This window comes from Geotrypetes seraphini, chromosome 8, assembly GCF_902459505.1.
Source record: "Geotrypetes seraphini chromosome 8, aGeoSer1.1, whole genome shotgun sequence".
NCBI lineage: Eukaryota > Metazoa > Chordata > Amphibia > Gymnophiona > Dermophiidae > Geotrypetes > Geotrypetes seraphini.
Window position 1 is genome coordinate 73,610,663 of NC_047091.1, and position 23,938 is coordinate 73,634,600.

The 23,938-nt window shown below is 47.1% G+C and overlaps 1 protein-coding gene across 4 annotated transcripts in view; it reads right to left on the reverse strand.

The window, feature by feature from the left end:
- Positions 1–23,938, reverse strand: part of SF1 (splicing factor 1) — a 240,617-nt gene that overhangs the window by 124,884 nt on the left and 91,795 nt on the right. For all 4 annotated transcript variants that reach the window (XM_033953804.1, XM_033953803.1, XM_033953806.1 and 1 more), the window contains 4 exons: positions 17,788–17,971; positions 17,585–17,700; positions 17,392–17,499; positions 5,217–5,231 (listed from right to left, as the gene is read on the reverse strand). In XM_033953804.1, the coding sequence (XP_033809695.1) occupies positions 5,217–5,231; positions 17,392–17,499; positions 17,585–17,700; positions 17,788–17,971 (423 nt within the window). The remainder of the gene's footprint in view (positions 1–5,216; positions 5,232–17,391; positions 17,500–17,584; positions 17,701–17,787; positions 17,972–23,938) is intronic.

Sequence of the window (23,938 nt, forward strand, 5' to 3'; positions counted from 1 at the left end):
AGTAAAATACAGTTAAATTAAAGGGAAACAATCCTTCAGACCAGCACTACCTCAGGATTTTTTTTTTTTTTGTACAGAACAGACTCCACAGGCTCTCAAAGCAATATGCCTTGCTTGATTATAGGGCAAGGCTGAACAAGAGGGCACACTAAAATTGAAAGGGAATAGATTCCGTACGAACATAAGGAAGTTCTTCTTCACCCAGAGAGTGGTAGACAACTGGAACACTCTTCCGGAGTCTGTCATAGGGGAAACAGCCTCCAGGGATTCAAGACGAAGTTAGACAAATTCCTGCTGAACCAGAATGTACGCAGGTAGGGCTAGTCTCATTTAGGGTGCTGGTCTTTGAACAGAGGGCAACTGCATGAGCGGACTGGTCCCTGACCCCTGAGAGCCTTAAGATTTTTGAGATAAGTGTGCTTTGCATCATTCTTCCATTGAGAGATATTTTTGCATAAGAGATTTTGAATATTTCATGTTGAGCTTGTAAAAACAATTCAACATTTTACCAGTGGTCAGAAAGTGATTTTTCACGTACCAATGCAATGACTGGACGGTAAACTCTTCCCTTAAGAGGAGGTTTTCACCCCCTCTTCAGAGTTTCACTTTTCTGAGCATTTTTTTCAGTGTTAGCCGCTTTCTCCTCACTGGTATTTATCACCATTACAGTCAGTCTCCTATTATTGTTAAAGATGGATGCAAGGCAGAAGGTGAAGAAGGCGAGAAAAATAGTAAATGGATAAGAAGGCACTGGAAACATAGTTAAAAGCACAGAAAAATAAAGTCACCAGACAACAAAGGGAGGGAAAATGATTTTATTTTCAATATAGTGATTGAAATGTGTCAGTTTTGAAATTTTTTATCTGCTGTGTATATATGAAAAATGAATGGAAAAATTGCATTACAATTAGTAAAGGGGGTGGGATCTGGGGCAGAGCTTGGGAGGTCTGTGGTTGGTGGACTCAGTTGATATTTGTTAGACTAAGGGGGCACTCAGCTTAAAGTAGTTGAAAAACACTGCTGTAGGCCATCAGCCAGCACCAGCGCCTCTCCTTCCCTATTGCCCTCTTCCCTGCTACCACCTCCTACCGGCATATCAGGGCCCGTCTGGAGGGCCCCAGCACAAGCACGGACGTCGACGTGATGATGTCACACATGCACATAATATCACTGTGACGTCCGCGCACATCCGGGTGCCTCAAGCCATGGTCACAATCTTTAGTGTGCCCCAGCTCAAGAACATAAGAATTGCCGCTGCTGGATCAGACCAGTGGTCCCATCGCGTCCAGCAGTCCGCTTGCGCGACAGCCCTTAGGTCAAAGACCATTGCCCTATTTGAGTCTAGGCTTACCTGCGTACGTTCTGGTTCAGAAGAAACTTGTCTAACTTTGTCTTGAATCCCTGGAGGGTGCTTTCCCCCTATAACAGCCTCTAGAAGAGCGTTCTAGATTTCTACCACTCTCTGGGTGAAGAAGACTTTCCTTACGTTTGTACGGAATCTATCACCTTTAAACTTCAGTGACTGCCCTCTCTACTAGGTCTATTCCCTTCATTATCTTGAAAGCTTCAATCATGACCCCTCTCAGTCTCCTCTTTTCAAGGGAGAAGAGGCCCAGTTTCTCTAGCCTTTCGCAGGACGGCAACTCCTCCAGCCCCTTAACCATTTTTAGTCACTCTTTTCTGGACCTTTTTGAGTAGTACTATGTCCTTTTTCATGTACGGCAATCAATATTGAACACAGTATTCCAGGTGGGGGCGCATCATGGCCCGATACAGCACCATGATAACCTTCTCCGATCTGTTTGTGATCCCCCTTCTTAATCATTCCTAGCATTCTGTTCGCCACTTACGTCGACGACACACATTGCACGGACGGCTTAATTGACTTGTCTACAAGTACTCCCAAGTCTGAGTTCCACACCAGACATCCTGTATTTGTTCTTAAGATTTTTGTTACGACATGCATCACCTTGAACTTATCCACATTGAGCCTCATTTGCCATTTCGTGGCCCATTCCTTGAGCGTGTTTATGTCTCGTTGTAGGTCTTCGCTATTCTTTTGTGTCCTCACTACTCTAAATAACTTTGTACCATCCGCAAATTTAATCACCTCGCTCGTCGCACCAATTTCCAGGTAGTTTATAAATATGTTGAAGAGCACGGGTCCAAGCACTGAACCCTGCGGCACTCCACTTGTGATGCTTTCCCAGTCCGAGTATTGTCCATTTACCCCCACTCACTCTTTCCTATCTGCCAACCAGTTTTTTCATCCACATGAGTATATCACCATCGATTCCATGGCTCGCAATTTTTCAAAGTAGTTGTTCATGCGAGACCTTGTTGAACGCCTTCTGAAAACCAGATATACAATGTCGACCGGGTCACCATTGTCTATTTGCCTATTTACACCCTCAAAAAAGTGCAGTAAGTTGTTAGGCACGATCGTCCTTTGCTGAAGCCGTGCTGGCTGGCCCTCATCAGATTGAGTCCGTCAAGGTGATCAATGATGCGGTCCTTTATCAGCACCTCTACCATCTTTTCCGGTACTGAAGTCAGACTCACTGGTCTGTAGTTTCCCAGATCTCCCCTCAAACCTTTTTTGAAGATCAGCGTAACATTCGCCACTTTCCAGTCTTCCGGAATCCTTCCTGATTTGATCAACAGATTAGCTGTCGAAGCAATTCAGCTATAACCCCTTTCAGTTTCTTGATTATCCTCGGGTGGATGCCGTCCGGTCCCAGGAATTTATCGTTTTTGAGCCTATCAATCTGCCTGCATACTTCTTCTAGACTGACCGTCGACCCTGTCAGTTTCCCATCTTTGTTTCCTGTGTATAGCCTGTCGGCTTCTGGTACATTGGATATATTCTCTTTGGTAAATACAGACGCAAAAAATCTGTTCAGTTTGTCAGCGATGGCTTTGTCCTCTTTCAGTACTCCCTTTATTCCCTGGTCATCTAACAGCCCCACTGCTTCCTTTGCGGGTTGTTTCCTCTTAATATATTGAAAGAACGGCTTAAAATTTTTTGCCTCCTTGGCTATTTTTTCCTCGTAGTCTCTTTTGGCCCCTCTCACCGCCTTATGGCACTTGCTTTTATGTTTGTGCTTTTTCCAGTTTTCGTCCATTTTTGTCCTTTTCCATTCTTTAAACAAAGTCTTCTTGTCTCTGATTGCTTTCTTCACCGCTACAGTGAACCACGTCGGTTCCTTGTTCTTTTTCCTCTTGGAACCCTTGTTGATACGCAGTATATATAGATTTTGCACCTCGGTGACTATGTCCTTAAAAAGGGACCATGCTTGCTCTAGCGTTTTTACAGTGCTTATCCTCTTCCTAATTTTCTTCCCCACCATGACTCTCATCTCTTCGTAGTTCCCTTTTCGGAAGTTCAATGTCATGGCCATCGTTCTGGATCAATTTTTTTGTTCCTATGTCCAGGTTGAAGAGGATCAAATTGTGATCACTGTTTCCCAACGTCTCTTATACTTCTATACTTTGTGCCGGTCCTCATAGTCCATTTAGAATTAAGTTCAGAATTGCATTTCATCTTGTATTTTCCTTGATAGTTTGTTCCAGGAAGCAGTTGCCTAAAGCATCCAGGAACTTGGTCTCCCTACTGCAGCTCCAATCTATCCCTGTATAATTTAAGTCGCCCCTGATAACTGCGTTGCCTCCCTTACATTTGTGTTTAATCTCGTCCCTCATTCCTCCATCAGTCTCTTCGGACTGCCCTGGAGGTCAGTAATAGATGCCGATCTTTGTATTCGTTCCATTTGTTCCCAGTATTTTAGCCCATAGAGACTCTACCTTATTGTTCATTTCTGGCGTGTTCTCTCCAGTAGACTCAATTCCCTCTTTTATGTATAGGGCAATACCTCTACCTTTTTGTCCTACTCTATCTCTGCGGTATAGCTTGTATCCCGGAAGCACAGTGTTCCAGACGTTTTCCTCGTTCCACCATGTTTCCGTGATGCCGATGATGTCTAGGTTATCTTTTTGTGTCATAGCTTCCAATTCCCCCATTTTATTACTTAGGCTCCTAGCGCTTGTGTACATACACTTAAGTTTGCGGTCTGTTACTTCCTTGCATTTCCTTCCTCCTTATGTCTCCTTCGCTTCGGTCCCTTTTGATCCATCAGGATTTCTATCTTGCCTATGATCCGGTGAATCTGTTCCGCAATCTTCCTACATGGTATCCTCTAGGTATACTGTTTCTCGAACCATCGACTCTTGGTCGACTATCGGCCTTCCCCTTAGTTTAAAAACTTCTCAATTTCTTGCTTGATGTTGCTTGCAAGTAGCCTTGTTCCATCTCCACTGAGGTGGAGTCCATCCTTCCTGTATAACTTGCTCTTCCCCTGAACTTCGTCCAGTTGCGCACGAAGTGGAATCCTTCTTCCTCACACCAGCGCCTCATCCACGCGTTGACTGTTTACAGCTCAGTCTTCCCGTCGGCCCTGGGTACCGGCAAGATTTCCGAGAACGCTACCCTTGGCATTCTGGTCTTCAGCTTCCTTCCTAGCATCCGGAACTTGTCTTTCAGTGTTTCCCTGCTGTAATTTGAGAAACACTGTGCTAGAGCATAGAGGAGAGTCATAGAAAAAATCCGGAGTGGATTTCTTCAACATATGGCACGTGGCCATTGGGAGATAACCCACTTCTCTAGAATGTCTCACCTATTGCAACTGGAAATACTGATAGCTATTCTTGGTCTCAACCTTTCAAAGTGCTCTATCACATTGCCTCTGATCTTTCCTATTCCTTGTTTTGTAGGTATTGTTTAGTATGATTTTATTTAATTTTTATATTTATACACCACTTACAGCCTAAGTGGTTTACATTCATGTACACAAGCATTTTTCTCTATCTGTCCCAGTAGGCAGTTTGTGTAAAGTTTATCTTCATCTACCTGTAATTACAAAAGAAATATACACACACACATGTTTGAGAATGGGAATCTCTTATGAGGCTCTTCTGGGTTACCTTCAGTCCTAATAAAATTATGTAGTGTTTGTATCGCAGAAACTATTTAGGAACTTGAGCTCAATGCATGCAGCAATGAATTCCATACAAGAGAACATATCTTTAACACTGATATTTGTTATTATAATTTCCAGATTAATGTACAATTAACACTAGCCCACAGTGAACAACAAAAACCAATTAATCCCATGTAGAACAATATAAATTCATAGCAGTAAAAAGAAAGGATGACTTACTTTAAGAGGCTCATGCTAAAGGGCGATTTAGCATTCAGGGTCAACCAGGCAATATGTTTATAAAAAGAAAAGAAAAGAATTATTGAAAAATGGTCCCAAGGATTTTGCAATCAATAGAGAGAAAACATGTATTTTATTAGCTGAGAAGATTTCTACCATTACCCCAACTGTAAATGAACTTCAGCACATGTGTTACAACTTCCTGTGGTTTTTTAGACCACACAAATACACATTTCAAAATTACATTTGAATACAAAATCTGCCTTTAATAAAAGCTTATACATACTAAAAGGTGTGTCAATTTTGAAGATGTCAATTTTAAAAAGCACTAGTGGAAAAAAAGGTACAATTTCACGTGGAAAAACAACAACTAGTTTTAAATGGTGTAATATGCTATTTTCCTACCTGGAATTTCCAGAAAATCACCAGTACGTATAAATACATAATTATTGAATATGTTTAAGTTTGTATTTGCACTGCATATGGAGAAAGGAGAAATTAGGTTCTTACCTGCTAATTTTCTTTGTTAGCTTGTAGACAGGTATAGTTCCTTTACAGATGGGTATTATACCTCACTGCTACCAGTAGGTGGAGACAGATCAAACTTGAATATCAGTACAGCTTCCCCAAGCAGAACCTAGGAAAATTCTTAACTGAAAACAGTAAAAGACACGCCAAACAGGAGTGCATAAACAACAAACATCATTAAACAACTGTTGGAACATGTATAGAACTGTATCCTGGAAAATAAAACATCCCCACAGCTCATCAGCTAAGCTAGCTGAGCCATCGCTACTGTTCTTAATTCTCCCCAGCCCTAGAAAAATACTAGAACCCGCAGAAAAATTCAAAATCTGTAAGCGAGCAAAAACCTGCAATCACCGCACAAGGACAGATAAGGTGGGGAACTATACCGGTCTACAAGCTAACAGAAAGAAAATTAGCAGGTAAGTACCTAATTTCTCCTTCTGTATCGCTTGATAGACCAGTATAGTTCCTTTATGGATGGGACGTACCAAAGCAGTAAGCATCAAGTATGGGACCCCCGAAGGGCTGACACTAGAACACGTTCACTGAATACCGTGGCACGACACGCGTGAACATCTACACGGTAGTGTCTGACAAAGGAATGCTGAGAGGACCAGACTGCAGCTTGCAAATATCCACTGGAGGCACTAGAGAAGACTCAGCCCAAGAAGCTGCCTAACCCTTAGTGGAATGAGCCTTGAGAAAGAGAGAAAACAGGCATCTTCTTCAGAAGATAAGCGGAAGCATGAGTCTCCTTGATCCAGCGCACAATAGTAGCCTTAGAAGCGCCATCCCCTTTATGAGGACTCGCTAGAAGGACAAAGAGATGATCTGATTTCCTGATCTCCTGGGTCCTCTGCAAATAAGAGCGAAGGACAAGACTGACATCCAACTTGCGCAGCTGTCTTTGCACAGAAGAGCCCTCCTGACTACCCAACACCAGGAGGACTACAGACTGATTGACATGAAAAGGAGAAACAACTTTTGGCAGAAAGGAAGGAAAAGGCCTCAACACAAATCACTCCCTAGAAAACTCCAAGAAGGGAGTTCTACAAGAGACAGCCTGCAGATCAGAAACACGTCTAACGGAAGTAATGGCCACCAAGAATACCGTCTTAAGAGTAAGGTCCTTCAAAGAGCAGTCGCCCAACGGTTCAAAAGCAGGGCGCACCAGAACAGACAGAACCAGATTCAGATCCCAAGATGGAACAGAGGGTTGTACGGGAGGCCTGAGCAACTTGGCCGCCCGCAAGAAGCGAATCACATCAGGAATGGCAGTCAAACGCTGACCTTTCAAGTACTCCCAAAGGCTGACAAGCCTGCAAGCTGAACCTGGAGAGAAAACCCTGCAAGCTGAACCTGGAGAGAAAACCAAGCCAATGTCCTATCCAGGCCATCCTTCAAAAACTCTATGATGTGAGGCAAGGAAGCGCAAAAAGAGAAAACTCAAATAGACGCCAAACCCTCACATAAGTCCGAGAGGTGGAAAGCCTCCGGGACCCCAAGAGATGACCCCTTTCAAGAGCCAAGCCGTAAGACAAAAGGGACCCGGATTGAACACTGGAATAGGACCCGAGTTAGAAGGTCGTCCAAGAGAGACAGAGGAAGAGGATCCGCCACCAGATGCCTCACCAGATCTGAGTACCATGGTCGCCGAGGCCAATCCGGAGCCACCAGAACCACGAGGCCCGGATAGTGAATTATGCGGAGAAGAACTCTGCCCACTAATGGCCACGGGGGGAACATATACAACAGGCCCTCCCGTTGGCCATGGTTGAAATAGAGCATCCAAGCCCTCGGCCTGACCATCCCTGCGACAAAAGAAGCGGGGTATTTTGGCATTGACACTTGTAGCCATCAGGTCCATGAGGGGCTAACCCCATGACTGCACAATCAACTGAAAGGCCAACTGGCTTAGACACCACTCTCCGGGATCTAGCATGTGACGATTTACAAAGTCCGCTTGAACCTTCTCCACTCCAGCTATGTGGGATGCTATTTCTTGAAGGTGCGACTCCACCCAGACTATGAGCAGAGTCACCTCCTGTGCCACCAAAGTGCTCCTGGTGCCCCCCTGATGATTGACATAGGCTACTGCCGTGGCATTGTCTGACAGAACCCTGACTGACTTGCCCATTAGAAAAGACTGGAAGGCTAGCAAAGCCAGACGGATGGCTCTGGTCTCCAAAACATTGATCGACCAAGAAGCCTCCTCCATTGACCAGGTGCCCTGAGCTGAGTGACCTAGACACTGAACTCCCCAACCGAGAAGACTGGCATCCGTGAGCAGCACCATCCACTGCGGCTGGTCCTGTCTCACCCCTTGTACAAGATGGGGGGCTCTGAAGCCACCAACGAAGACTGCCCTGAGATAAACCTGGAAGCGGAATAGGGTGATCCAGACTGTACCTCTGAGGTGAACTCCTCCGAAGAACAGTTTACTGAAGGGGTCCACTGTACGCAGGGAATCAGACACGGTGTCCTCAAAGTGCAAAACCAAGGAGACCTGAAGAATAAACTCATGAAGCTCTTCCCGCTGAAAAATGCTCATCACAGACGCATCTAAAGAACATAAGCAGTGCCTCTGCTGGGTCAGACCAGAGGTCCATCATGCCCAGCAGTCCGCTCACGCGGCGGCCCATCAGGTCCAGGACCTGTATAGTAATCTATACCCTTCTATCCCCTTTTCCTTCAGGAAATCATCTAATCCCCTCTTGCACCCCAATACCTACTCTGTCCTATCACACCCTCTGGAAGCGCATTCCAGGTATCCGCCACCCTATGGGTGAAGAAGAACTTCCTAGCATTAGTTCTGAATCTGTCCCCTCTCAATTTTTCTGAATGCTCTCTCATTCTTGTAGTTTTTGAAAGTTTGAAGAATCTGTCCCTGTCCACTTTCTCTATGCCCTTCATGATCTTGTAAATCTCTATCATGTCCTCTCTAAATGTCCGCTTTTCCAGGGAAAAGAGCCCCAGTTTCTCTAATTTTTCAGCATATGAAAGGTTTCCCATACCTTTTATCAATCATGTCGCTCTTTTCTGAACCCTCTCGAGTATCGCCATATCCTTCTTAAGATACGGCGACCAAGAGCTTGAACCCCTCGCTGGCGGAATCCGAGCCCTCCAAGAGGATCCTGGAAATCTCCCCACGAGTCCAGGTCCTCATCAATTACATTTTGCTCCTCTGGCAAAAATCCTCATCCCAAGAGACCCACAGGCGCTTGGATGAGAGAAGGGGGGGGGGGGGGGGGCAAAACCGCCGCGGTATGGGGCCGCACCGGGGAAGACATCGAGGGCAACCCCTCTCCCTCCCCCGGAGTGAACATGGAACCTCCAGCCACCAGAACATAAGCTTTACAAAGTGCTAACAAATTCAGGGGTAAAAAACCCCTGGCGGTCCCAGAGGACCCCCTGCCCCAGCAGGGAACCATGCTATACCTTGTTCCTGTATTTCCAGAACAGGGGGAAGGTCACCTGAGGTAACAGAAATGAAGATTCTCACCGAAATTTGACTTGAAATCGCCGAAATCGGAGCTCCTGCAGCCTGTCGTGTCTGAAAAGTCTGGGGACTTTCCTGACGCTAAGGCCGAGGAACCGACCAACGCAAAAAAGGGAATCCCCAGCCGCTCGGGCAGTAAGGGAATCCTTTGCGAAGTACATGCGGCGGGGCGCCCTGGCAGCCGGCAACCGCTGCTGACGACACTCCCCCATCGCTCCGGCCTGCATAATGCTTGCACAGGCCGGTGAGTACTTCGCGTCTGGAGCACAATGAACATATTTTTCCCCCTTATAAGTGCTCATTGTGCTGAAAAACATCCTAGCTGTAATAAAAGTGCCGGTTAGATGAGAAAAAACAATACAAATGGCAGTTTTAAAGGGAATTGAGCTCTTTAGACCAGCATATCTCAGGATTATTTTTTTCTTCCTTAAGTGGAACAGACTCCACAGCTCTCAAAGCTGGAGGGCTGACCAACTAGAGGGCCAGGCCATAGGCTGAGGCACTTGTACAAAAATGTGGGGAGGTGGAGGAAGGTGGAGGGGGGGACCCAGCACAAGACCCGCCAAGTTTAACACCCCCGAGGTCTGACAGATCCCCAAACAGGACCTGTCCACGCTCTATCCAGCACAAAAGAGGAACCAAGGAGAACACAACAAAATTCCAACAGTACTAAGAGGGGAGCCGAATAGCACAGTTACTTACCGTAACAGGTGTTATCCAGGGACAGCAGGCAGATATTCTTGACTGACTGATGGGTGACGGCACCGACGGAGCCCCGGTACGGACAATTTTAGAGTGATTGCACTCTAAGAACTTTTTAGAAAGTTCTAGCTCGGCCGCACCGCGCACGCGCGAGTGCCTTCCCGCCCGACAGAGGCGCGCGGTCCCTCAGTTAGTATAAGCCAGCTAAGAAGCCAACCCGGGGAGGTGGGTGGGACGCAAGAATATCTGCCTGCTGTCCCTGGATAACACCTGTTACGGTAAGTAACTGTGCTTTATCCCAGGACAAGCAGGCAGCTATTCTTGACTGATGGGTGACCTCTAAGCTAACAAAAAGAGGGATGGAGGGAAGGTTGGCCATTAAGAAAACAAATTTTGTAATACAGATTGGCCGAAGTGACCATCCCTTCTGGAGAATGCATCCAGACAATAATGAGATGTAAAAGTGTGAACTGAGGACCAAGTAGCAGCTTTGCAGATTTCCTCAATAGGAGTGGAACGGAGGAAAGCTACAGATGCTGCCATTGCTCTGACTCGATGGGCCGTGACAGAACCTTCCAGTGTCAGTCCGGTCTGAGCATAACAGAAAGAAATGCACGCTGCTAGCCAATTAGACAACGTGCGTTTAGAAACAGGACGTCCCAATTTGTTCGGATCAAAGGACAGAAAAAGTTGGGGAACTGATCTGTGGGGTTTCGTACGCTGCAGATAGTAAGCAAGAGCCCTTTTACAATCCAAAGTATGCAGAGCTTGTTCCCCAGAATGAGAATGAGGTTTTGGAAAAAAAACCGGTAGGACAATGGATTGGTTGAGATGAAATTCCGAGACAACCTTGGGGAGAAACTTTGGATGTGTACGCAGAACCACCTTGTCATGATGAAAGACCGTAAAAGGTGGATCTGCAACCAGTGCATGAAGCTCACTGACTCTCCTGGCAGAGGTAAGAGCAATAAGGAAAAGTACCTTCCAAGTGAGAAATTTGAAAGGAGAAGTAGCTAAAGGTTCAAATGGAGGCTTCATTAAAGCTGAAAGAACCACATTGAGATCCCAGATAACCGGAGGGGCTTTAAGAGGTGGTTTCACATTGAAAAGCCCACGCATGAACCTGGATACCAGGGGATGAGCTGAAAGAAGTTTTCCATGGACTGGCTCATGAAAAGCTGCAATGGCACTGAGGTGGACCCTGATGGAAGAGGACTTCAGGCCAGAATCAGACAAAGAAAGAAGATAATCCAACAACGTCTCCACCGCTAGGGAAGTGGGATCAAGATGATGAAGAAGACACCAGGAAGAAAACCTCGTCCACTTTTGATGGTAACATTGTAGAGTGGCTGGTTTCCTGGAGGCATCCAGAATGGAACGAACGGGCTGAGATAAAAGAGTATCAGTCGAGTTCAGCCCGAGAGATACCAAGCCATCAGGTGTAGAGACTGGAGGTTGGGATGCAGAAGGGTTCCCTGCTGTTGCGTAAGCAGCGAAGGAAACAGAGGAAGAAGAAAAGGTTCCCTGGAACTGAGTTGAAGTAGAAGGGAGAACCAATGTTGCCTGGGCCACCTCGGAGCAATCAGAATCATGGTGGCTCGTTCCCTCTTGAGCTTGAACAAGGTTCTCAACATGAGAGGCAGAGGAGGGAAGGCGTACAGGAACAGATTCGACCAGTCGAGGAGAAAAGCATCTGCTGTTAGACGGTGTGGAGAGTAAAGTCTGGAGCAGAATAGGGGCAGCTGATGATTGTGAGGAGCTGCAAAGAGGTCTATCTGAGGAGTGCCCCATTGAGTGAAGATAGAGTGCAGAGTTACGGGATCGAGTGTCCACTCGTGAGGTTGGAGAATTCTGCTTAGTTTGTCTGCTAAGGAATTCTGTTTCCCTTGAATGTATATAGCTTTCAGGAAGAGATGATGATCTATGGCCCAAGTCCAGATCTTCTGGGCTTCCTGGCATAAAAGGCGAGAGCCTGTCCCACCCTGTTTGTTGATGTAGTACATCGCAACCTGATTGTCTGTGCACAACAGAAGGACCTGAGGAAAGAGAAGGTGTTGGAAGGCCTTGAGGGCGTAAAACATCGCTCTGAGTTCCAGGAAATTGATTTGATGTTTCCTCTCCTGGGCTGACCAAAGACCTTGAGTCTGGAACTCGTTCAAGTGAGCTCCCCATGCATACAGGGAGGCGTCGGTGGTGATGACTAGTTGATGAGGAGGCTGATGGAACAGAAGACCTCTGGATAGATTTGAGGATACCAACCACCATTGCAGAGACTGACGAAGAGATGATGTCACAGATATGTGTCGTGAGCAAGGGTCCGACACTTGGGACCACTGAGTCGCAAGGGTCCATTGAGGAGTGCGCAGGTGAAGACGGGCATGAGGTGTGACATGAACTGTGGATGCCATGTGTCCCAAGAGCACCATCATTTGCCTTGCTGAGATGGACGGCAGAGGAAGTACCTGGTGACATAGAGACTGAAGGGTCTGAAGACGATTGGATGGCAGGAAAGCTCTCATGAGGAGTGTATCCAGGATCGCTCCAATGAATTGAAGTCTCTGAGTGGGAATGATATGGGATTTGGGTAGATTGATCTCGAATCCCAGAAGTTGTAGAAACTGGATGGTTTGGTTGGTGGCCAGAAGGACCGCTTGGGCAGAAGTGTCTTTGATCAACCAATCGTCCAGGTAAGGAAATACATGCAGGTGGTGAGAGCGTAGAAAAGCCGCCACCACAATGAGACATTTGGTGAATACCCTTGGAGATGAGGCAAGACCGAAGGGCAGCACCTTGTACTGGTAATGACAATGATTGATCATGAATCGGAGATATGGTCTTGAGGTTACATTGATCGGTATGTGAGTGTAAGCCTCTTTGAGATCGAGGGAGCATAGCCAGTCGTTTTGATTTAGAAGGGGATAAAGGATGGCTAAAGAAAGCATCTTGAATTTTTCTTTTACCAGATGAATGTTGAGATCGCGAAGATCCAGGATGGGTCTGAGATCTCCTGTCTTTTTGGGAACTAGAAAGTAGCGGGAGTAGAATCCCTGCCCCTTTTGATCTAGAGGAACTTCCTCTATAGCGTTCAGAAGGAGGAGGGATTGGACCTCCTGAATAAGGAGGGCTGATTGAGGACTGTTCAAAGCAGACTCTTTTGGCAGGCTTTGAGGTGGGAGAGTCTGAAAGTTGAGAGAGTAGCCGTGGCGGATGATGTTGAGGACCCATTGGTCCGAAGTGATTACTTCCCACCGGCTGAGGAACAGAGAAAGTCGACCTCCTATTGGTTGAGGCAGGAGAGCAGGAATAGGGATACTGGCTATACTGCGGAGAATGAAGTCAAAAGGGCTGTGACTTTTGCTGAGGAGGTTGTTTTACAGCTTGTTGCTGTTGCTGTTGTCTGGGAGGCTGACGTTGCTGTTGTCTCTGACGCCTAGGTTGTTGAGCAGTGGTAGGCAATGGACGGGCTGTGAAACGGCGTTGATAGGCCGATTGCTGCCTGTATGGTCTTGGCGGAGGAGGCTTCTTTTTATTTTTGAGCAGGGTATCCCAGCGCGTCTCATGAGCAGAGAGCTTTTGTGTGGTTGAGTCCATGGAATCCCCAAAGAGCTCATCCCCTAGACATGGGGCATTGGCTAACCGATCTTGATGGTTAACATCAAGCTCGGATACCCGAAGCCAGGCCAAACGACGCATAGCTACTGACATTGCTGTCGCTCTGGATGTAAGTTCAAAAGTGTCATATATGGATCTCACCATAAACTTACGCAATTGGAGAAGAGACGTCAAGCATGTGTGAAAAGCGGAATGCTTTCGTGAAGGAAGATATTTCTCGAAAGAAGCCATGGTGGTAAGGAGATGCTTTAAATAAAAAGAAAAATGAAAAGCATAATTACTAGCCCTATTAGCTAACATAGCATTTTGGTAGAGCCTCTTACCAAATTTATCCATGGCCCTTCCTTCTCTGCCAGGAGGGACAGATGCATATACACTGGCTCCTGAAGCCTTTTTAAGGGTGGATTCGACAAATAAGGATTCATGTGGTAGTTGAGGTTTGTCGAACCCAGGAATGGGAATTACCTTATATAGAGAATCCAGTTTACGTGGGGCCCCTGGGACAGTTAAAGGAGTCTCTAAATTCTTATAGAAAGTTTCCCTTAGGATGTCATGAAGGGGAAGTTTCAAAAATTCCTTTGGAGGCTGATCAAAATCAAGGGCATCCAAAAAAGCTTTAGACTTTTTGGATTCAGCCTCCAAAGGAATGGACAAGGACTCACACATCTCTTTCAAAAAACTAGAGAAAGAGGAAGTGGCCTGTTTGGAGGATGGGTCAGGGACAGCCGAATCCTCCTCCTCTGAGGAACATTCTCCTTCAGAAAGAAAGGGTTCCTCTGAGTCTCCCCACAGATCAGGGTCCCTTACATGGGAAGAATGGTCCCGAGACTCAGGTGTCGACGTTTGCATGTGTCGGGTTTTGCGTATCGACTTACCCGACCTCATCGATACCGTGTCCGGAGAAGTTATCGGACGCACCGGTGCCGAAGTCTGCACCGATTGATGGTGAGCTCTCGGCTCCGGTGCAAGGACTGGCATCGATACCGATGAGGTTAGGTGAAGCGGTACCGAAACAGTGGAAGCGGTTAAAACGGGTTCCACAATCGGTACCGATACAGGTTGTTCAACAACCGGTACCGATGGCTCGGTGCGAACTGGCACCGGAAGGTTCGGTGTCATGATAGCAGGAAGGCGTCGTTCTAATTGTTCCTTCAGCTGCACCTGAAGGATGGCCGTAATGCGGTCATCGAGGGATGGCACCGGTACCGCTTTTTTCTTCTGCGGTACCTGCGGTGCCGCTCGACGCCCCGGAGATGAGGAGCCCGATGTCGAGGGACTCACCTCTATAGGGGCGGAGCGCTTCCGCTGGCGTCGAACCGGCGGCAGGATTGGGCTCACTGCACTCGAGGCCGGAAGACGTTCCAGCGGGGAAGGCTTCTTAGCCGGCTTACCTGACTGTTGGGATGCCGGTGTGGAATCACGCGGCGTCGAAGACGAGGGTGCCGACTGAATCGGTGCCGAAGCCGGAGTCGAAGGAACGGGGTCGGACATCTCGGCACCGAACAACAATCGCTGTTGAATTAAGCGATTTTTTAAAGTTCGTTTTTTCAAAGTAGCACAGCGGGTGCAAGAGGAGGCCTGATGCTCAGGACCCAAACACTGTAAACACCAGTTGTGTGGGTCCGTGAGAGATATAGGCCTAGCACACCGCTGGCACTTTTTAAAACCCGGTTGAGGGGGCATGAAAGGAAAAACGGCTTCCGCCAAATCGAAGGCCGAGGCTTCGATGGTGGCAGAAGGCCCCGCCGGGGAAAACCGAAATTGAAGAAAAAATTGAAAGAATTTTTTTTTTTTTTTTTAAACAAAATAAAAGAAAGAAAAAAGGCAAATTAGCCAAACGTTTACGCGAGCGGGAAGGCAAGTATGAAAAAATTTTCAACAGCCGTTGAAAACGCGTCTTCTTAGCTCCGCGGAAACTAAGAAACTGAGGGACCGCGCGCCTCTGTCGGGCGGGAAGGCACTCGCGCGTGCGCGGTGCGGCCGAGCTAGAACTTTCTAAAAAGTTCTTAGAGTGCAATCACTCTAAAATTGTCCGTACCGGGGCTCCGTCGGTGCCGTCACCCATCAGTCAGTCAAGAATAGCTGCCTGCTTGTCCTGGGATAATAGTCTTACCACCTGCTCTAATGAAGACTGGATTGCAAGAGTGGAAGCTATCCTGATATACAAGTTTGTTCTCCACCTGCTGGTAGCAGTGAGGTATATAACCCATTCGTAAGGACTATACCAGTCTACCAGGCGATACAGAATAAAATTAATTTTTTCTACCTTTTGTTGTCTGATCATTATTCAAATCATGTTGGTCCCAAGCTCTGATTGTCTTCTGATAACTCGCTTGCCAGGGTCTCCTTCTTTCTTCATGCTAACCATCCATCTCTGTCCACCCTTTCTGTTTCTATTCCCTCCCTGGAGCTGCAGCAATGGACCCCACATCCCCAAATCCACCATCTCTCCTTTTCTCAACTACCCTTTCATCCAGCATCTCTCCCTCCTTCCCCACCATCCCAGGGTCTACGAGTTCTTCCTTTCTCTTCCCAACTACCCTCCTATCCAGTATCTCTATCCCCCCAACACCATTCCTTATGTCCAACTTCTCTCCTTTTCTGTTCCTTCCTTCCCTAAATCCCATTGTCCACCATCTCTCTCCCTCTCCTCTGTTTTTACACCCATTATTTCTTGTCCCTCCCAGTCGGCATATGCACGTCTCTTTGAAACCCCCCCTTCCCTCCCTGTACTTCTATACCAGGCCCCCCCCCCCCCCGACCTTACTTTTACTTAATTACAGCAGTGAAGCAGCATGCAGAGAGGATCGCCGGTACTGTAGCGATCCTTGCAGACTGCCATTGGCCTCCACAGCTGTCATTCCCTCTGCTGCAGTCCTGCCCCTCCTCTGATGTCAGGGGCAGGATCGCGGCAGAGGGAATAACAGCTCCGGAGGCCGAAGGCAGCATGCAAGGATCGCTATAGTACTGGCGATCCTCTCTGCAGACTGCTCCACTGCTGTAATTAGGTAACTATAAGAGTGGGAGGCTGGAGGCTGGGGGGCAAAGCCAAGGACACTGACTGAAGCACTTCCCAACTGAACCTCCCCCCTTGCCCCCTAAAGCAGGAGCTGCAGCAGCCGGCCAGCAAGAGGCAGTGCTGCCGCTCCTGCTTTAGGGGGCAGGGTCAGTGAATCGGTGAATCAATTCGAATCGGAAATCGGGCAGCACTAGAGTGAAGTAGTCTCTGGAGTATTGTGGGTTCAAAGCGAGTGGTCTGCAAGGTACAGTCAGGCAAAGAAACCTTAGTAGATCATTTCCTTTTAAGTGTCTCTGCAAATCACTGGCAAAATCCAGCAGTCTCCCTTCCCAAAGCAATTGCCTCTGTTTCACATATCAACCAGGGCCTGAGACCCCACCAGTCTCTTTCATACTCCAGTACAACACCCAATCTCTCGCTGTCTCACTCCCAGAGAACTATTATGCTTGGGAATCTGCCACATACTACCCTTACCTTAATATTCATAGAGCTGTGTTTCTTCGTTCTGCAACATGATTTGGCTTCCTATAGACTTTGGTCATGGGATGCAGGCCCTTGCATCTCAAGTTTATAGAACCAAATTGCAGCGCAGAATGAGGAGACAATTTATGCAGCAGCTTTACGAAAGAAAAAAAAACAAACAACCACCAACCACATTCAGGAGATTGACCCCGACACCAGAATGCAATTTCTAGGTGCCATGGTGACTTGGTATTTGTTGAATCCCACTTTAAGGATCAATCTCGGGAGGGAAGCAATTACAGTGATGGAACAGTACTTCATAAAACTTAGGTCAACATCTTCTTTAAGCTTACCTTGCAAATTTGCAATCTGATGCAATGTGCCCAGCACCTCCACATTTGGCACACAGTGTGTTGTTGGTGATGCTGCGTGTCTCTGTGTTTTGCCAGGGTCTCAAAATCCTACCAACATAACAAGATGGGTCAGGCTCTATTAACAGGAAAAGAACTGTCAAGCAGTTGCTGTACTCATACTAGCATGGTCTACCTATTGTCATCTTCACGCAGAGTTCCATTCAAACGGGCCAGTTCCCGCAGCTGCATCTTCCTTAGGTCATTTTGGTCTTCTGGGGTCTCAATACCTTGCTTCAGGATATTCCTGATCTGCAAGAATCAATTTCATAAATACTGACACACTTATCATCACACCAATTTTGTCTCAGACCTGCTCCAGACAAAGAGGCCCTGTACCTGTTCCACTGCTTTCTTCACATTCTCCATAGTGTTTGCAGTGACCAACGCATGCAAAGGCTCATCCTCCCCGGGCAACATCTGGCCATCTTTACGTCCCACCTTCCCTTCCTTTACAGAGCCTTTACCACGGATCATGATCTTGGCATTGCATTCTTTCTCAATATTTTTTAAGGTATTTCCCCTGAAAAATAAAACACAATAGGCTTCTTTAAACATTTCTTCAGTTGATTCAAGTGCACGTTTTCTTTTCAACAATGAATTTTGTAACATTTTCAATATCTACCTTAGAAACTATTAAGGGAAAACTCCATTTTCAGTTCTAAAAATATGCTAAAATCAATATTTAGCCAACTATTAATTGATCCACAATCTTACTGAAACCACACAAATCAATATTCGGAAGGGAATTATGCTTAGTTCAGCAAGGCCTAGCTGAGCCATCAAGATACAAAATCTAATACAGTACTATTTGGGGGGATTTAACAAGCAAAACTACAGCAAAGTTTGACAGGAAAGCAGAGATGTTTACCTGTAGGACGTTTCTCTGTTGACAGCAGGGAAATGCAGCTACACTCGAAAGTGATGTCAGAGCGCTTTGTGTGTGGATCGCTCGTCTAGCTCAGAGAAGTGAAACCCTCTTCCCCCCAAAAAAAAGACCTCTGAGCAATCCTGCATATTCTCAGTCTCCCACATCCTGCTCAGTCTATAATAAAGCTAATAATGTATATAAAAGTATTCTGGGTTTTTTTTGTTGAAAGAATGAGGATAGGCGAGTGTAGCTTCATTTCCTAAAGGTAGCACCTCTGCTTTCTCTGTTGACATTGCAGGGAAACGTAGGCATACTCAAAGATGAGTCCCAAGTAGACATGCTTTGCTGAGGTAATAGCCATCTTGCTCCAAATGGTGCCTACAGTGTTTAGCTGACTGCTCCCCATTGCCCAATCAAGGAGTTGCCTCTACACCCAGAACAGAGCCTAGTGACAAGGGAACCCCAATTCCAAAAGGTCTGCTTTTACTATCACCCCTTTCAAAGAGAAAATAGTCTTACCTGCTAATTTTCTTTCCTTTAGGCCAGTGTTCTTCAACCACCGGTCTGTGAACCGGTGCAGGTCCGCAAAAATTTCCCACTGGTCCACAAAGGACCAGCGTCCCCCGCAAGCATAGAGTTAAAAAGGTGGCTCACTGCAAACACCTTGCGGACCACCCAGGCAAAAACACCAGTGTAGCTGTCCTCCAACACCTCCAGGCAGCGCCAGGGCCGCCAATGGGGAGCTCGCATGAACCTGGTGCAATGGCCGATGGGCAATTCTGGGTCAAAGGCCACTGGAGAGCTGGAGGTGCATGAAGTGGGTGCCACGTGGCAAGTCCGCCGACCGTGCTGCAAAGGCATCCGCTGTGCATGCACAGAAAGCCACCGCCTCCCCGGATTGCGCTCTTCTCTCGGTCCATCCTGGAAGGAGCGGAAGGTCCCCCAACTCCCAGACCCGGCCAAAAGGAATGAAGGTCCCGCTGCTGCAACAGGTGGCACGAAACCGGAGCAGCAAGACAGAGTGCGAAATGCAACCTCCTGAGCTCCCAGGTAGGCTGAGGAGAAGCCTCCTAATAGGAAATGTCTCCCCTCCCCCCATCTCCCTTGGCAGTCCAGTAGCAGCACCCAAGTCCACACCAGCATTCCTCAACCGCCAGTCCGCAAAACAATTCCTCCATTTCTGCCAGTCGACAGGTACAAAAAGGTTGAAAAACACTGCTTTAGGCCCTCCAGACTGCTCAAGATGCTAGGTTATGGACACCTGTCAGCAAACAGACTGAAAACTGTATAAGAACACCATGCAGTTTCCACCCAACCAGTATTTCCACTAATAAAAAAGAACAAACCACCCTATCCCTTAGCCAATATGCTCATCTTCTCTATATTGATCCTCTGAATTGTTTTGCTTTTCTTTTTTTTTTTTCTTCTTCTAGAACTGCCTAAACAACCCTAGTAACAGTCTGAAAAAACTGAATTCCACAGAAAAACCAAACAAGGCACTCTACAAAACACTATATTGAAAAAGTTTCAGTGAACTTCCATACAGCAAGTTCAAATCCGGGTCTCTGAATTTTTCTAGACATTGGCTGGGCTCTTGATATCTGGAGGGCCTAAAGAAAATAAAATTAGAAGATCAAACCAAATTTCTCCTTATTTAGCAGCCCTCCAGACTGGCCAAGACACTTGGAAAGTACTAAAGCAGTAACTTCAAGAGTAGACACCCCAAGACCGAACTTTAAAATCTTGGACCTATAGGCTACATCATGAGTTGCTTTGCATAAAACACAAAGAGGACCACACCACCACTCTATAAATATATTGTACTGGGATTAAACTGCTCTCTGCTCATGAGCACACCATGCCCCTTGTGAAGTGAGCCTTCCGCAAGGGAAAGAGTTGGCCAAGCGTGGGATATCAACTCCGCCCCCAAAAGCCCTTGCTGAGCCGCCTCACCTTTGGGAAAAAACCCAAACAGCTCCTTTCAGCGGGGCAGGTGTGGGAGACCAACTTCGCAACCCAACTGTCCTTGTGATGCTGCCTTTTCAAAGACTCTTTCACAAGACTACCCCACTGCTAGACAAGCCTCTTCACCCGTAGCCCGGCCGAAGGGCTACTAGCGTGAACCAAAAAGCCAACTAAAAATCTTCCCCCCAAAGAACAACACCATCTCTATCCTCACAAACCACCGCCACACATAACAAGACTCCAACTTTCCAGGCCTACCCCTTCCCAACCCTCCTTACAACATTATACCTCACCATCCCCAACATTATAGACCAAGGCAGACACGGTGATCTCGCCTCCCAACACAAAAACAACCATACCAGGAACCCTGCCAACCTCATCCCCATCCTACCTTCCCCACCAGCAATACTCTCAAATTTGCACTCATCAATGCAAGATCAGTTAACAACAAGACCTTCCTCCTCCATGACCGCATCTGTGACAACACTTGGGACGCCCTCATGATCAGTGAAACCTGGCTCCAAGACACCGATGGGATTGCACTAGGCAAATTGTATCCTCCAGGCTACCAGGCCCTAACCTGCTCACGCACTTCTGGGAAAGGAGGTGGAGTGACTACCATCATCAAGACCTCCACCACACCGAAACTGATAAGCTCTATCAACATTCCCACCCTAGAGGCTCTAGCCTTCACCATAGACCACAAACACAAAATCACCCTCATACTACTTTACAGAGCCCCTAACTCCCCAGCAGAAACCCATCACCAAACTATCCATCTCCCACAAACACGTGACCATCCTATGAGACTTCAACTTCCCAGACTACCCCAACACCTCAAGACAAAGTGACAGCTTCCTCTCCTCCCTCATCGACCTGGGATTTTACCAAGCTGTAACCACACCTACTCACTCAGCAGGCAACATTTTAGACTTAATTTTCACCCTTAGAGACCCGACTGTAGAGCCTCAACAAACAATCTGCACCATGACACCTGTCCCATTGTCAGATCACCACCTCACTGAATTCCAACTCCCACTCGAAACTACCCCAGCTCTGCAGAAAGACCCTATCCCACTCACCCAACGTCAACTCCCTAATTCAGTCAACCGTTCAGTCATGGCCACAGGCATTCGCAATCTAAACAAAACCTGCACCCAATATCCAACATCCCCAACTCCATCGACCTAGCAGCCTCCACGTGGCACTCCAACATCCAATCCCTCTATAACAGCCTCGCTCAGATAAAAACACCACAAATAACCACTAATAAAACAACTGCTCCCTGGTACACCAGTGACCTCCGATCCATAAAAAGATCACTGAGGAAAGCAGAAAAACTGGATCAAACACCCAAATTCAGAAACCAAAGCTCACTGGGAAAACACATCTGTCACCTACAAAGCTGCCATCCTAGAAGCGAAGAAAGCCTCCTACTCTCACATCCTACAGATATAGCTCTAGCTAGATCCAAACAACTGTTCGCCCTCACAAACCAACTCTTCACCAACACCCAAGGGAAAAGCCACAACAACCCAAAATAACTTGATAGTGAGACTCTCTCGGACTTCTTCCAGTCCAAGGTACAAACCATCCGCAATAATCTTGACACCACCACCACCACCACCACCCCCCCACCAGCATACCCCCAGCCTAACCCAAGTACCCCATCCTCTACCACTCTCCCCAACTTCATATGGCCACCCATGCTAAGGTTCTTGAAACCCTGAGAGAGCTCAAGTCCTCCAGCACCATCCTCGACCCCTGTCCATCCAGCCTCCTACTGTCCACAGAAGACGCCATGGCAGAATCTATCCTCCCCATCATTAACTCCTCCATCTCCACAGGGACAGTACCTCTCAGCTGGAAGTCAGCTATTATCAAACCCACTCTCAAAAAACCCACCCTCGACCCTAACGAACCCGGCAACTACCGCCTAGTCTCCAATCTCCCATTTGTCTACAAACTCCTAGAACGAATAGTGCTCCGCCGATTACACCCTTTCATTGAAGTACAAGCTGCCCTGTCCCCTGCACAATCCGGCTTCCGAACAGGCCACAGCACAGTCAGTACTCCTGGATATCACTGATGACAGCTGGTCGATACTTGACAAAGGCAGCGACCCCCTACTAGTCCTCAGCGCTGCCTTTGACACTGTCGACCACCACCTCCTCTTATCCAGACTCTATGAGCTTGAAATCAAGGACTCTGCCCTCCAATGATTCACCACCTTCCTTCACCAAAGAACCTAAACAGGGATGTACAAATCTAACCCCAAGCCTATCAAATATGGCTTTCCCCAAGGCGCCCTTCTATCCCCCCTCCTATTTAACCTCTACATTAGACCTGCCATTGATATAGCCCAGAAGTACAACGTTAAAATCCACTCCTATGCCGATGATATCCAGCTGCTCCTCCCACTAGGTGAAACCGATCATCCCAAATCGCCAACTTCCAACACTGCCTCTCTGACATGAAAACCTGGATGACTAACAACAAACTACAGCTGAATGCCTCAAAGACTGAACTTTTATGGATCAGGGAAAAAAAAGTACCAAATACACACACCCAACACTATCATGGGACTCCACCCTACTAACTGCAGCAGATCAAGTACGCAGCCTAGGAGTAACATTAGATGGCCACCTGTCCACCCATATATCTCAAGTAGTCTCTACCTCCTTCTACTAACTCCGCCAACTGAGAAGGATCAAACCCTACATCTCCACACCTGACCTAGCCCAACTCCTCTAAGCCTATGTCCTCTCCAGGATGGATTACTGCAACTCCCTATTTAATGGGGTAGCCAAAAGAGATCTCAAGCGCCTCCAGCAGGAACAAAATGCAGCAATCTGCCTCCTACACAGCCTCAACTACTACGATCCCATCTCCCCAGCCCTCCAAGCTGAACACTGGCTTCCAATTAACCAACGCTGCATATTCAAGGCCCTGGTAATAGCGTATAAAAGAATTTACACCACCACCCCTGCCTATACAGAATCCAAGCTAACCCTGTACACCCCCACCCGCCCCCTCCGCTCAGAAATGGAGAAACACCTATGCAACCCCCCAGGAAGGTCCCTCCTGTCAGAAACTGCCCGCAAACGTTCCTACAGCCACTTCATTTCCCAATTCTGGAACCAACTCCCACTGCAAATCAGATTACAGATCTCATTGATGACCTTCCGGAAAGTGGTAAAGACCCTTCTCTTCAACTAAAATTCAACCGCAGTCTACGCCTCACCCTCCTTAAACCCCCTCCCCTATCTTCTCCATTCTAAAACTTAAATTCTGTACAGTCCATTCTTAACCTGTACTTAAATTGCCGTATAGTCCTTGTACTTAAACTACTGTATAGTCTTTGTATTGTCCAAATGTACTCCACTGTGCATGTTTGCTTGTAGGCCGTTCTGAGCTACTGGGAAGATGGGATAAAAATCTAAATAAATAAAATAATGAATGGCTCTAAGCACTCATTTAACAAGACAGGCTGAGGCAATTGCTTCCTTGATCCACCTTGCAATGGAAGCCTTAGACGTTGCTGCCCCTTTATTATGCCACCAAACACAACCTGCAAAATTCCTCTGTTCTTTGTAAGTATTCCAGCAATGCTCGCCTAACATCCAAATGAGCCAACTGACAGTGTTCCTTTCT